This window comes from Oncorhynchus clarkii, chromosome 20 (assembly GCF_045791955.1).
Source record: "Oncorhynchus clarkii lewisi isolate Uvic-CL-2024 chromosome 20, UVic_Ocla_1.0, whole genome shotgun sequence".
NCBI classification, from domain to species: Eukaryota; Metazoa; Chordata; class Actinopteri; order Salmoniformes; family Salmonidae; genus Oncorhynchus; species Oncorhynchus clarkii.
In genome coordinates this window covers 36354321-36369528 of record NC_092166.1, presented here as the reverse complement: position 1 = coordinate 36369528, position 15208 = coordinate 36354321, and the positions used below count along the sequence as shown (strand labels likewise).

Here is a 15208-nt window from a genome sequence, read left to right as displayed (position 1 = left end):
ATGAACAACAACAAAATCCAGAAAAAATGCATGTCAAAAATGTTATAAATTGATTTGCATTTTAATGGAGGGAAATAAGTATTTGACCCCTCTGCAAAACATGACTTTGTGATTGCCAACAAGGGTTTTGCCACCAAGTACTGAGGTCAGACGTTTCTTGTAGTTGGCCACCAGGTTTGCACACATCTCAGGAGGGATTTTGTCCCACTCCTCTTTGCAGATGTCATTAAGGTTTCGAGGCTGACGTTTGGAAACTCGAACCTTCAGCTCCCTCCACAGATTTTCTATGGGATTAAGGTCTGGAGACTGTTTAGGCCACTCCAGTACCTTAATGTGTTTCTTTTTGAGCCACTACTTTGTTAACTTGGCCGTGTGTTTTGGGTCATTGTCACGCTGGAATACCCATCCACAAACCATTTAATGCCCTGGCTGAGGGAAGGAGGTTCTCACCCAAGATTTGACGGTACATGGCCCCGTCCATCGTCCCTTTGATGCGGTGAAGTTGTCCTGTCCCCTTAGCAGAAAAACACCCCAATAATATTTCCACCTCCACGTTTGACGGTGAGGATGGTGTTCTTGGGGTCAAAGGCAGCATTCCTCCTCCACCAAACACGGCAAATTGAGTTGATGCCAAAGAGCTCCATTTTGGTCTCTTTGACCCTTCTTTTTCAATGCCTCTGCAATCCGCCCTGGCATGCTGTCAATTAACTTCTGGGCCACATCCTAACTGATGGCTGCCCATTCTTGCATAATGAATGCTTGGAGTTTGTCAGAATTTGTGGGAGGGGGTTATGTCCACCCGCCTCTTGAGGGTTGAACACAAGTTCTCAATGTGATTAAATTCTGGGGAGTTTCCTGGCCATGGACCCAAAATATCGAAGTTTTGTTCCCCGAGCCACTTAGTTATCATTTTTGCCGTATGGCAAGGTGCTCCATCATGCTGGAAAAGGCATTGTTCATCACCAAACTGTTCCTGGATGGTTGGGAGTAGTTGCTCTCGAAGGATGTGTTGGTACCATTGTTGATTCATGGCTGTGTTCTTAGGCAAAATTGTGAGTGAGCCCACTCCTTTGGCTGAGAAGCAACCCCACACATGAATGGTCGCAGGATGCTTTATTGTTGGCACGACACAGGACTGATGGTAGCGCTCACCTTGTCTTCTCCGGACAAGATTTTTTCCGGCTGCCCCAAACAATCGGAAAGGGGATTCATCAGAGAAAATGACTTTACCCCAGTCCTCAGCAGTCCAATCTCTGTACCTTTTGCAGAATATCAGTCTGTCCCTGATGTTTTTCCTGGAGAGAAGTGACTTCTTTGCTGCCCTTCATGACACCAGGCCATCCTCCAAAAGTCTTTGCCTCACTGTGCATGCAGATGCACTCACACCTGCCTGCTGCCATTCCTGAGCAAGCTCTGTACTGGTGGTGCCCCATTCCCGCAGCTGAATCAACTTTAGGAGACAATCCTGGCCCTTGCTGGACTTTCTCGGGCGCCCTGAAGCCTTCTTCACAACAATTGAAACACTATCCTTGAAGTTCTTGATGATGCAATAAATAGTTGATTTAGGTGCAATCTTACTGGCAGCAATTTCCTTGCTTGTGAAGCCCTTTTTGTGCAAAGCAATGACGATGGCATTTGTTTCTTTGCAGGTAACCATGATTGACAGAGGAAGAACAATGATTCCAAGCACCACCCTCCTTTTGAAGCTTCCAGTCTGTTTTTCTAACTCAATCAGCATGACAGAGTGATCTCTGTTCAGGGCTGAAATGCAGTGGAAATGGTTTTTGGGGATTCAGATCGTTTGCATGATCGTTTGCAAATGTAGTCAAGACATTGACAAGGTTATAAATAATGATTTTTAATTTAAATATTAAATTGTGTCCTTTAAACTTTGCTTTCATCAAAGAATCTTCCATTTGCAGCAATTACACCCTTGCAGACCTTTGGCATTCTAGTTGTCAATTTGTTGAGGTAATCTGAAGAGATTTCACCCCATGCTTCCTGAAGCACCTCCCACAAGTTGGATTGGCTTGATGGGCACTTCTTACGTACGGTCAAGCTGCTCCCACAACAGCTCAATAGGGTTGAGATCCTATTACTGTGCTGGCCACTCCATTATAGACAGAATACCAGCTGACTGCTTCTTCCCTAAATAGTTATTGCATAGTTTGGAGCTGTGCTTGGGTCATTGTCCTGTTGTAGGAGGAAATTGGCTCCAATGAAGCACCGTCCACAGGGTATGGCATGGCGTTGGAAAATGGAGTGACAGCCTTACTTCCTCAAGATCCCTTTTACCCTGTACAAATCTCCCTCTCTACCACTACCAAAGAACCCCCAGACCATCACATTGCCTCCACCATGCTTGACAGATGGCGCCAAGCACTTCTCCAGCATATTTGCATTTTTTTCAGATTCTCACAAATTTTTCTCTTTGTAATCCGAACACCTCAAACTTAGATTTGTCTGTCCATAACACTTTTATTCCAATCTTCCTCTGTCCAGTGTCTGTGTTATTTTGCCCATCTTAATCTTTTTATTAGCCAGTCTGAGATGTGGCTTTTTCTTTGCAACTCTGCCTAGAAGGCCAGGATCCCGGAGTTGCCTCTTCACTGTTGACGTTGAGACTGGTGTTTTGCGGCTCGTATTTAATGAATGAGGACTTGTGAGGCGTCTGTTTGTCATACTAGACACTAATGTACTTGTCTTCTTGCTCAGTTGTGCACCGGGGCCTCCCACTCTTTCTATTCTGTTTAGAGGCAGTTTGCGCTGTTATGTGAAGGGAGTAGTACACAGCATTGTACGAGATCTTCAGTTTCTTGGCAATTTTTTTTTTCTTCTTAATTTCTCAGAACAAGAATAGACTGACGAGTTTCAGAAGATAGGTATTTGTTTCTGTCTATTTTGAGCCTGTAATTGAACCCACAAATGCTGATTATCCAGATACTCAACTAGCCTAAAGGCAAGCTTTATTGCTTCTTTAAATCAGCACAACTGTTTTCAGCTGTGCTAACATAATTGCAAAAGGGTTTTCTAATGATCAACTAGCCTTTTAAAATGATAAGCTTGAATTAGCTAACACAACGTGCCATCGGAACACAGGAGTGATGGTTGCTGATAATGGGCCTCTGTACACCTATATAGATATTCCATTAAAAAATCTGCCGTTTCCAGCTACAAAGGTCATTTAAAACATTAACAATGTCTACACTGTATTTATGATGAATTTGATGTTATTTTAATTGACCAAAAATGAGCTTTTCTTTCAAAAACAAGGACATTTCTAAGTGACCTCAAACTTTTGAATGGGAGTATATACATAAATAAACTCAGCAAAAAAGAAACGTCCTCTCACTGTCAACTGCGTTTATTTTCTGCAAATGAACGTGTAAATATTTGTATGAACATAACAAGATTCAACAACTGAAACTGAAAAAGTTCCATAGACATGTGACTAACATAAATGGAATAATGTGTCCCTGAACAAAGGGGCGGTCAAAATCAAAAGTAACAGTCAGTATCGGGTGTGGCCACCAGCTGCATTAAGTACTGCAGTGCAACTCCACCTCATGGACTGCACCAGATTTGCCAGTTCTTGCTGTGAGATGTTACCCCACTCTTCCACCAAGGCAATTGCAAGTTCCCGGAGATTTCTAGTGGGAATCCTCCGATCCAACAGGTCCCAGACGTGCTCAAAGGGATTGAGATCCCGGCTCGTCGCTGGCCGTGGCAGAACACTGACATTCCTGTCTTGCAGGAAATCACGCACAGAACGAGCAGTATGGCTGGTGGCATTGTCATGCTGGAGGGTCATGTCAGGATGAGCCTGCAGGAAGGGTACCACATGAGGGAGGAGGATGTCTTCCCTGTAATGCACAGCGTTGAGATCACCTGCAATGACAACATGCTCAGTCAGATGATGCTGTGACACACCGCCCAAGACCATGGCGGACACTCCACTTCCAAATCGATCCCACTCCAGAGTACAGGCCTCGGTCTAACACTCAATCCTTCAACGAAAAAACCCTGAATCCGGCCATCACCCCATGTGAGACAAAACCGCGACCCGTCAGCGAAGAACCGTTTTTGCCAGTCCTGTCTGGTCCAGCGACAGTGGATGTGCCCATAGGCGACTTTGTTGCCGGTGTTGTCTGGTGAGGGTCTGCCTTACAACAGGCCTACAAGCCCTGAGTCCACCCTCTCTCAGCCTATTGCGGACAGTCTGAGCACTTATGGAGGAATTGTGCGTTCCTTGCGTAACTAGGGTAGTTGATGTTGCCATCCTGTACCTGTCCCGCAGGTGTGATGTTCGAATGTACCGATCCTGTGCAGGTGTTGTTACACATGGTCTGCCACTGAGAGGACGATCAGCTGTCCATCCTGTCTCCCTGTAGCTCTGTCTTAGAAGTCTCACAGTACGGACATTGCAATGTATTGCCCTGGCCACATCTGCAGTCCTCATGCCTCCTTGCAGCATACCAAGGCACGTTCACGCAGATGAGCAGGGACCCCGAGCATCTTTCTTTTGGTGCTTTACAGAGTCAGTAGAAAGGCCTCTAGTGTCCTAACCTTTCATAACTGTGACCTTAATTGCCTACTGTCTGTAAGCTGTTAGTGTCTTAATGACCGTTCCACAGTTGCATGTTCTTTAATTGTTTATGGTTCATTGGACAAGCATGGGAAGCAGTGTTTAAACCCTTTACAATGAAGATCTGTTTAGTTATTTGGAAATCTTTGAAAGAGACGGGCCTGAAATAGGGACGTTTCTTTTTTTGCTGAGTTCACACACACACACAATCAAGTTGAAGTCGGATGTTTACATACACTTAGGTTGGAGCCATTAAAAAGTGTTTTTCAACCACTCTACAAATTTATTGTTAAACTATAGTTTTGGCAAGTCGGTTAGGACAGTCATTTCTCCAACAATTGTTTACAGACAGATTATTTCACAATTCCAATGGGGCAGAAGTTTACATACAGCAAGTTGACTGTGCCTTTAAAAAAACTTGGAAAATTCCAGAAAATTACTTCAGAAGCTTCTGATAGGATAATTGACATTATTTGAGTCAATTGGAGCTGCATCTGTGGATGTATTTCAAGGCCTGCCTTCAAACTCAGTGTCTCTTTGCTTGACATAATGGGAAAATCAAAAGAAAATCAGACAGGACCCCAGAAAAACAAATTGTAGACCTCCACAAGTCTGGTTCATCCTTGGTAGCAATTTCCAAACGCCTGAAGGTACCACGTTCATCTGTACAAACAATAGTACGCAACTATAAACACCATGCGACCACGAAGCCATCATACCGCTCAGGAAGGAGACGCGTTCTGTCTCCTAGAGATGAACATAATTCGATGCGAAAAGTGCAAATCAATCCCAGAACAGCAGCAAAGGACCTTGTGAAGATGCTGGAGGAAACAGGTACAAAAGTATCTATATCCACAGTAAAACGAGGCCTATATCAACATAACCTGAAAGGCTGCTCAGCAAGGAAGAAGCCACTGCTCCAAAACTGCCATAAAAAACAGACTACGGTTTGCAATTGCACATGGGGACAAAGATGCTACTTTTTGGAGAAATGTCCTCTGGTCTGATGAAACAAAAATAGAACTGTTTGGCCATAATGACCATTATTAAGTTTGGAGGAAAAAGTCAAAAACACCATCCCAACCGTGAAGCACGGGGGTTGGCAGCCTCATGTTGTGGGGTGCTTTGCTGCAGGAGGGACTGGTGCACTTCACAAAATAGATGGCATCACGAGGGAGGAAAATTACGTGGATATATTGAAGCAACATCTCAAGACGTCAGTCAGGAAGTGAAAGCTTGGTCGCAAATGGGTCTTCCAAATGGACAATGACCCCAAGCATACTTCCAAAGTTGTGGTAAAATGGCTTAAGTCAAGGTATTGGAGTGGCCATCAAAGCCCTGACCTCAATCCTATAGAAAATGTGTGGGCAGAACTGAAAAAGCTTGTGCGAGCAAGGAGGCCTACAAACCTGACTCAGTTACACCAGCTGTCAGGAGGAATTGGCCAAAATTCACCCAACTTATTGTGGGAAGCTTGTGTAAGGCTGCCCGAAACGTTTGACCCAAGTTCAACAATTTAAAGGCAATGCTACCAAATACTAATGGAGTGTATGTAAACTTCTGACCCACTGGGAATGTGAATAAATAAATAAAAGCTGAAATATATAATTCTATTATTCTGACATTTCACATTCTTAAAATAAAGTGGTGATCCTAACTGACCTAAGACAGGTAATTTTTACTAGGATTAAATGTCAGGAATTGTGAAAAACAAAGTTTAAATGTATTGGGCTAAGGTGTATGTAAACTTCCGACTTCAACTGTACATACTTTTCACCAATTTACAATGTTGGCTATTTTCCCCCTCCTCTCCACCTGTATGGCCATGTAGGGATAGTGAGGATTGAATCCCTCTACACAGACATTCTGCGATGCTCCTCAGTGTCAACGGGTGGAGGGGGAGGAGAGGGGGTAAAGCTCAGGTTCCGGGCTGGGTCTACAGAGCATGCCGGGTGAGGAGAGGATTTGGGGGTCGGGGCAACACCACCACTTTTCATACTGGTAAGATAACCACAAAGAGAGAAAAGGGATGATTGATTTCTCTGTCACATAGGAAGTTTCATGTGTGAAAAAATATATACAAATGACAGCGAATCAAATTGGCGGCATCAAAGCTGCTAAATGACATTTTGTCATGGGCTTGCTGTGACTACTAGTTCGTCATTTGTTTATATTGCTCTACTGGCTAGAATATAGAGTAGGTTATGCCCAATGGCCTCTTCTCTCTGTGTTCCTTTTGGTCTGTGAAGACAATGGGTGTTTCTTTCATGCATATTCAGTACAGATTCTGCAGAGATTTTAATTGTGTCCTATTGGTTCCTGAGATGTTAACATGTTTCTAGCAAGACATTGTAAAGATATGATACTCTGCACAGAAGCTGTGTCTGTGACAGAAACACACTCAGTGAGAGGTGGGAGCCAACTAGAGATCACCTCAGCTGGCCTTCTCAGAGCACTGGTGAAAGAGCTCCTGGAAAGAAAGAACATTTATAAGTATTGGAACATATCCATTAGGCCATCTCTTTGGCCCGTTCGGAAACATCACTAGATGAACGAGGAGAAAAGGTCAAAAGTGAATTGCACTGCTCCTTAAGGCCACTCTAGAAAGACATTTCAACCAAGTTCCAAAAAATGCAGTAGCACACTTCCTTGAGGTACTGACTAATGTAATGCATTCCTCTATATAGCTTTCACCAAGTAATAGAACAAGCAATTACAGTACATCATTGAGGAAAGGATTTCAGTTGGCCTTTTTAAAACTGACTCCATTGGGGATCCGTAGAGCTGAAATTTAGTATACTTTAAATGCCGGGATGTCATACTCATTCCTTCTTTTAATCCATTTGAATTCGCTGCACACGAGGAAGTCGTCGTCGTCTTTTGAGATCCACGTGTCTTACAGAAGCTGATAATCATCTGAGGGGGACGCACTTCACCAAAATGAACGTATGGTGGGAAAGAACACAATTGCACATTAGATGACGCATTAGGCGTCATCACAGTAGGATGAGCCTAGTATCCTGACATGTTGCTTACTGCATTTGTTTTTACAACACAGTACATTATTAACGCTCTAACCACTTGGCTACCTGCCGCCCCAATAGTGCATAGACGCTAGTGCATAGACGCTGACAAAATCACCCTTCTCTAGCTAGAGCGGTTGTTGAAAGAATAATGTAAGGCAGCAGTGGCCAATTGGGTTCATCAGTCAGAAACAAAACACTTCCCTTTTTGTGTGTTGTGTATTTTTCTAACCCATAACCTTATCCACAAGTCTCTTTATTAAACTGTGAATTTTACAGTCCTGTGTTCTTCATCACTCACCACATAAGGATTTCAGCATGGCCAGAACATTTAACTTTGTATGTGTGAAGTGTCATTGCCCACAGGTAGACCTATGTAGAAGGATTTCAGCATGGCCAGAACATTTTACTTTGTATGTGTGAAGTGTCATTGCCCACAGGTAGACCTATGTAGAAGGATTTCAGCATGGCCAGAATGTTTAACTTTGTAAGTGTGAAGTGTCATGACGTTTGCCCACAGGTAGACCTATGCTTAGCAGAGTCTAAATCACCCCTGGAGCTCCTGCTTGCCCATATTAAGTAAATGGACTGAACTGTGGGTCAGGTTATAGAGTATTTTACCCCAATGTACACCCTTTATAAAGATTAGCAAAAATGTAGTAAATCAATTAAAATACTGAGCAATATTTTATGCTACAAAAAAAAAAAAAAAATGGGAATTTATATTTTATACTAATATAAATGTTTAGAGAAATAAAAATCCCCAAAATGTTTCATGAGTTGGAGAACAAGTTCAAAGGGATGATAGACCATTCCTCTATACAGAATCCTTTGTGTTTATGGACGTTCCTCTTCAATTCAAACAAACCACAGGTTTTCCATTGGATAGAAGTTCTGAGACAGATTGCCATTGCAAAATGTTGATTTTGTAAATTAACAATTTTTGTGAATTTTGATGTGTACTTGTCTTGCTGAAAGTTCATGATACTGTTGACCTTTATATTTAACTATGCAAGTCAGTTAAGAACAAATTCTTATTTACAATGACGGCCTAAGAACAGTGGGTTAACTGCCTTGTTCAGGGGAAGAGCGACAGATTTTTACCTTGTCAGCTCGGGGATTCAATCTTGAAACCTTCCGAATCAAATTTTATTGGTCATATACACATGGTTAGCAGATGTTAATGCGAGTGTAGCGAAATGCTTCCGGCTACTAGTCCAATGCTCTAACCACTAGGCTACCTGCCGCCCCCACCTTAAGGGCCCCAGGACCAGTGGAAGCAAAATAGCCCCATAACATCAAAGATCCACCACCATATTTTACAGTAGGAATGGGGTTATTTTCTGCATTCTCATTTCAGCGCCAAACCCACCACTGGTGTGCGTGGCCAAAGATATTTATTTTCACCTCTGACCAAAGCAGCAGCTACAATCCAAATGCCAATGTCATTCAGTAAACTCCAAGTGTTTACATTAGTTAATTAACATGAAAATAGGTATTCTTAGCACATTCTTTTCAGCATACAATATAGCTCAGTATTTGATTCATTTTGCTTATCTTTATCAAGGGTGTCAATAATTTCAAACCCCACTGTAAATAGGAGAAGGAACAGGTTGTAAAACACTAACTGAAGATCAGTTGGGAAAATTATCATCTGGGTAAGCTGTCAGAACCGAAACTTCTCCCTGTCACAGAACAGAAACTTCTCCCTGTAGTGTCTAAATGCCAGTGTAGCAAAGAGTGAAGTTCATATATATTTTCGGGACTGTCACTGGCTTTAGACTTAATTTCTTAGGGTCCTCCAGTTTATTGGATTACTCAAAACAACAGCCACCTCCAAGAAGCTGGGTGACATATCAGCATGATAGCAATGAGATTGAGAATTTAGGTGTGTTGTGAATATGTAAGTGATATGATAAACTGATACAACAAAACATCTCCAATTTCCACAGCAGCATGTAAACCTCAGCCATACACTTTAAATATTTAAGGGTAAATGTACAAGTGATTGTTCTTTAAATAGTGGTCAGTTGCCATAATAGTCGGTCTCAAAATATCCCTTTAAAGCATCAACCCCCACACCAAATGTTCACTCCAGCCTCTTTCACCACCCAACTAACAGTCTCACATTGATCTACGGAATGAACCATTGAAAATATATACTATTTAATTCCAGTGTAAGTTCAGTGTTCTTTCCTATTGGTTTTCAAGGTTAAAAAGTTCATCAGTGCACACAATCCAGTTTCAGAAGTCTTCTGTACGACACACATCTAACGGAGTCTCCTCGGCTGACAAGTTATGTCAGCTTTTGTGTTTTGTTTGGGCGGCTTTCCTTCGAGCCGTCTGGCGCATTTCGTTTGAAGGAGGAATAGATTTAAGGGATTGGGAAGCCCTACGACGTCACATGACTAAGCTAGAGGGGGTGGAGCAGTAAGGAAGAAGAGGAACCAATTAAAAAAGCATGATCTTTTACAAGGCAGAGAGAGAGGACTCCCTATGAACATGAGTAATGTATGTATTCCAGAGGCATACATCTGATAGAGACAATATGAGGGAGGGGAGGAAAGAAAGGGCAGGGGAGAGTGCAAGGGTACAAGGGAAGGGTGAGAGGAAAGTGAGAGAGTTCACTCCCTGCTCATCGGTAGACCAGGTGTGATATGGTTCCAGACTTAAAGTTGAGCTGATGGTTGGGGACAAAGCTGTGCTGGGGGTTTTTACGTGTGCACAAGTCTTTGCCGTACAGGCTCATGCACGAGTCACACGATACCTTAGAGCAGTTCACACAGGTGTGAGACGCGCCCGGCTTGTTACAGAACCCGCACCGCGACCCCATCAGACTTGCTCGGTCAGCATTGGCTACCGACTTGCTGGAAAACAACTTGGTGGCCATAAGGGGTTTCTCTACCATCTGGGGGTGGGGGTGGGTGTGCTGTTGGGTGAGGGTGAGGGGATGAGGGTGCATGTGGGGGTGGGGAGAGTGGGTGTTGGAGTATACTGACAGCTTCTCCTTGATGGGGAGGTAGCCATCCATGGGGCGGGGTGATTTGGGGGTTGGGTACTCCTGCAGGCCACAACAGGGGGAGGGGTCGATGTCGCGACAGGTGAGGCCAGGTTGGAGCCGGGCACAGGATCATGTCACACCTAGGGCAGGAGGCCAGGTTGGAGCAGCCCAGGCCACAACCCTGACACTTCACCCCCAGAGAAGAGAGTCCGCCATGGGCTTTGAACGCCCAGCCATCCCTGGCATCCCAGGGTTCCCTGGATGAAGGTCTGGAAGGCGTCTGTCTACCTCCAACCCCAGGCCCACCCCTCTCTGTGTACAGATCAATCTCATCTAATGAGGAGAGGTGGTAGGAGGAGTAGGCATCAACCGAGGGCGGTGATTGGATAGGGAAGAAGTCAGCCAAGGGGCTGTAAGAAGGCGGGGCAGCCACAGAAAACATGGATATGGAGGTGCTGGGCCTGATGATCTCATCCTTCATGTCCTCCTCTGCATCCACAAACAGAGGTTCCTTCCTAAGGCTCAGAGAGGCTTTCAGGACAGGCTTACTGGCTGTGTGCCAATGCCCAGCTCCATCCGTCACATCCACTGACTTGGACGGCCTTCCCCCTCTCCTCAGATGGTGAGGGTGGCCTATGTCCACTGGTCGCACAGAGAGCCGGGCCATGTCAGCCCCGAGGCTGTCCCGCCGCCGAAGGACCTCGGCACAGCCGGCTGCGTCGTCCCGGCAGCCCCTCCGTTGCTCCAGGGCCTCCAGCTCAGAGGCTGAGCCCCGGGCCAGAGCCACCACCTCCCCAAGGAGACGACACTCTGCCTGGGCCAGGAAGAGCTCGAAGGCTAGCTGCCGGAGGTGGGCCGGGCCACCAGGGTGGTCCCGGACATGGAACTGGAGCTCGTGGTCATGGGAGTAGCCCATGGAACGCAGGAGGGAACGGAGATCGGCGTCGCACAAGACAGCCTGAAGGTGGTAGACATACGGGCCTGTGAAAGTCTAGAAGGGGGAGACACAAAGGAGGACACAATTATTAAGGACTGTTCCAGCAAATTCATTGAAATGCAATACAATGTTTAACCTCAGAGACCATATAGGACAACAATCCTGCCATCAGAACAGTCAGATGAGAGAAACAAGTCCATTCCAGAAGCTTTAGATGATGGTACCTTAATGCAGCGGAACTCTTTCTTCCAGGGGAAGAGCAGCAGGTTGGTGCAGACCGTCTCCAGGGTGAGGAAGGCTCTCTCCAGGCCACGCAGACTGCAGCCTCTCAGGCAGCGCATGGCATTCTCCACCACCTCATAGAAGCGCACCATGCGGAACCTCTGGCCCGGGTCTGGCTGGTAGGCCCCCAGCAGGGCCGTGGCCGTGGAGAGTAGGGCCTCGCTGCCCCTCTGTGATGTGCCTCTCCCAGGGCCCGCATTCCCCCCTCCGTCCTCCAGCCGCCTCTCCAGGCATGCCACGTACCTCCGGAACAGGTCCTCTTGCAGTTTAGCATCCATTGGCGGCGCAGCAGTGAACTGCTCAGCCGTGACACTCCTCTCTCACTCCCTCTCTCATGCCAAGGACCGGGACGACACTCAGCAGCCCCTCTCTGCCGCCATCTCAGGACATGCACACAAATAGACTCCGCTGAGGATTTTGAGAAATGCACAAGAACACGCCTCTGGCCTCAATCAGGAAGCCGTCACCATTCTAAAGACAAAAGGGGATCGGTAGTAGTATTGAACTTAACTGCTTCCTGGTTTAGGGTAATTGGGGTGGTTAGGCTTTTGCCTGTAAGACCACCCTCTGCTTTGGGGCATCTCTGGTTATTTCATTAGCTGTCTATGTGGGCTCTCCAGGGAAAATGTGGGAAATAAAATAAGGTCAGAGGGGGCTGGTGGTTCACAGTTTGGTGGTCCTGAGTTGCACCCGGAGCTCTAGCCTCTGCCCTGTCAAAAGTAGTGAATTCAAGGTCACCAGGCAGAGAAGGTCACGATCATGATGCTGTGCATTTTTTTAAACTCCAAGCTGCAACGACAAAAGAGGGATATGCGGTAGGATATTGAACACACCACACACACTTCACTGTGCCAATAAAGATGATGTATTGAGCTTGGGACACTTCCCTTCTTTCTCTGCATTCATGCAATGCTGACATCAGGTGACACAGAAGCAGCAAAATATGTTCCAAACATGCTAAATGGCCCATTGAAACAAAGGGGGTAGAGAACATCAATCTCAGTGTGTGTGTGCGCAATTGAGGGGAAGGGAATATGTATCCTAGTGAGTGACACACCCCCTCTGTTTCTGACTCTAAATGTGCAGTGTGTAGCATGGATGGATGGATGTTTTGCCCCACAGTGCACTAAATAGCTAGCTAACCATTTAGCCAAAAACTGCACTCGCATCCACTTTGCTTGAATGATCAACAGAAAAAGTAACAGCTCAAAATGCAGATGGCTACATGGAATGCTGATTCATGAATATAGCAAGCTCTGAAGTTACCTATATTACCTGCATAATTGTATTGATTTCAAAATAGAGAAATATAATTGACAATGTTTTACCATGCAGTCTGACCTAAAATGTAATTTAATCTCAAATTTGCATTTCACAGCAATATCCTTTTGACATTCAAATTAGTGTTTGCGTCAGTGTAAGGTTTGGCTAACTATAAGGCTGCAAATATGCTGGCAAATTCTAGGGCAATGAAGTCCAGAGTTTTTCCCCCATCCCAAAAAAATCTGTGCCAAAAATGAAAACAAAGCATACCAAACTCTTTGTCCTGTAAAAAAGCCTGCTGTATGTAAAATGTTGTGCGCTATAGCTTGGAAAATAAATACATGTGACTCTGGATGACAACATAATGATGTTAGTTTCCAACATTAGGGCTGTTTTCCTAAATAAATTAAATATGTTTTGTGTTTCCTTCCCACGATACTAACTACTTTCACAATACTTGTATCATCCCGGCACTTGCTAATTCTGCAATTCCTTTCATCCAGATCGCTGTAAATAAAATGATCAACATGCAACAATTTCAAAATCGAAAGGCATAACTAAGAGATGGCTATATTTGAATTGAAAGGGGAATCAGCAAATCACTGCTACTGCCTTGTTTAGTATTGGCCATCTACCGTAAACATTGTCCCACAAGGAGATGAGTTGATAAATGTTCTAATCTATCGACAGGTAGTATACCCAAGTGTGTTGTGGCTTCTTTTTTTTTAGAAGAGTGCAAATGGCACATAGCAGCAGCCAATTATCCCAGTTCCATTGATTTCCATACATTCTTGACACGAGTGAATAATCTGCGTGTGCAATTGATTATAGTAGAACAACCTACTCAATTTCAGTCTGGAGTCCTGCTTGGTAAATGTTAAACTGCATGAGCAGTTTAAAAGGTACTAATTTGGCAAAATACAAGTCATCTGAACACAAGTGTGACAGGTGTTTATAGAGTGTATTTTTGTATGCATTGGTCTTCAACATATCACAACATATTTCAGAATAATGATTGTGAATTGGGACATTTAAACCCGTTGTTTCGACACTCACTGCTATAAATTATATTAAAAACAAACAGGAAGCAGAAACAGTATCATTTTCAACTTGTGTTCTAGGAATATAAAAATGGTACTTCAAAGATAATTATTTTACATGAAACCACTGAATGAACCCAAAAACGTGCTATGATTTATTGATTTAATATTAGTGAAAATGTGTTTGACCTGGCTAAGCTATTTGGTGACCGAAATTGAAGGCAAAGGACCAGCTGCGCAAGGGACGAACTTCTAGTACTCCGCGTAGCAAGCTAGCTAACTAGTTAGCATCTGAAAACACACACCCACCTGGGTTAGCTTGCCGACTGTTAGCCTGCGTTGTTCCCACCAGTTAACCACGACTAAAACGTTGTTATACATCGAATTGAACAATAACGCCTTGCAACGTTAACAATGATCAGCTGGGTACGCAGTGGAAGTGTCATGTACAAGCCAGAGCTGGCAAGCTGTGGGGCTAATGGGCGTTAGCCACAGGAGCTAACTACCGTTAGCTAGGAACTGTTTGATGGTCCCCAGCCGCACAGAGAACGGACATCTGGGCCCTTCACACATGTCCAGACAGACGCGTCAAAGGCGAGCTATGCATGTTTAATGTTCTGCTGTTGTAAAACCTGTTTCATCAGAGAGAGACGCCACGGACATTCAGCACCTTACCTTTTCCGCTGTACTGCTGGAAATCCCCGTGGCCTCAGTGCGCAGGCTCCCGGTTGTGACAGTTCATCCGGATCAGCTGGCGCACGGGCACTCTCCGGAGAGGGGCTTGGCCCTGCTCAGGAACGCGCCTGGAGACGAAGGTAGAACGGCCACTCGCCCGGAATAAAGACGGGTTGATTGCTGTGGGTGAGGCTCCACTTTAAAGAGGAGGGAGTACAGGGCTGTCTCTCGAGGAGGCTAAGAAATAATTTAGGCTGGGAAAAGTTGAACCTTTTCAGAAGGAGGAGGATTGGAGGGAAAGAGAGAGGAGGTTGAAAAGACTGAGGGAGGCAGAGGATGGGTTTGAGTCTGTTGTAACAAGCAATAACAGAAAAAATACTTTTTTTTACAGTGGGTCCGCCA

At 44.8% G+C, this 15208-nt stretch overlaps 1 protein-coding gene across 1 annotated transcript; it reads right to left on the bottom strand.

Moving 5' to 3' along the window:
* Positions 1–9155: 9155 nt before the first annotated feature.
* Positions 9156–14957, bottom strand: LOC139376316 (spermatogenesis-associated protein 2-like). Its single transcript, XM_071118706.1, is given in 4 exon segments — positions 9156–10723; positions 10725–11600; positions 11771–12617; positions 14807–14957. Coding segments are annotated over 3 exon segments (1692 nt in total). The 5' UTR covers positions 12107–12617; positions 14807–14957; the 3' UTR covers positions 9156–10243.
* Between the last annotated feature and the right edge of the window lie 251 nt (positions 14958–15208).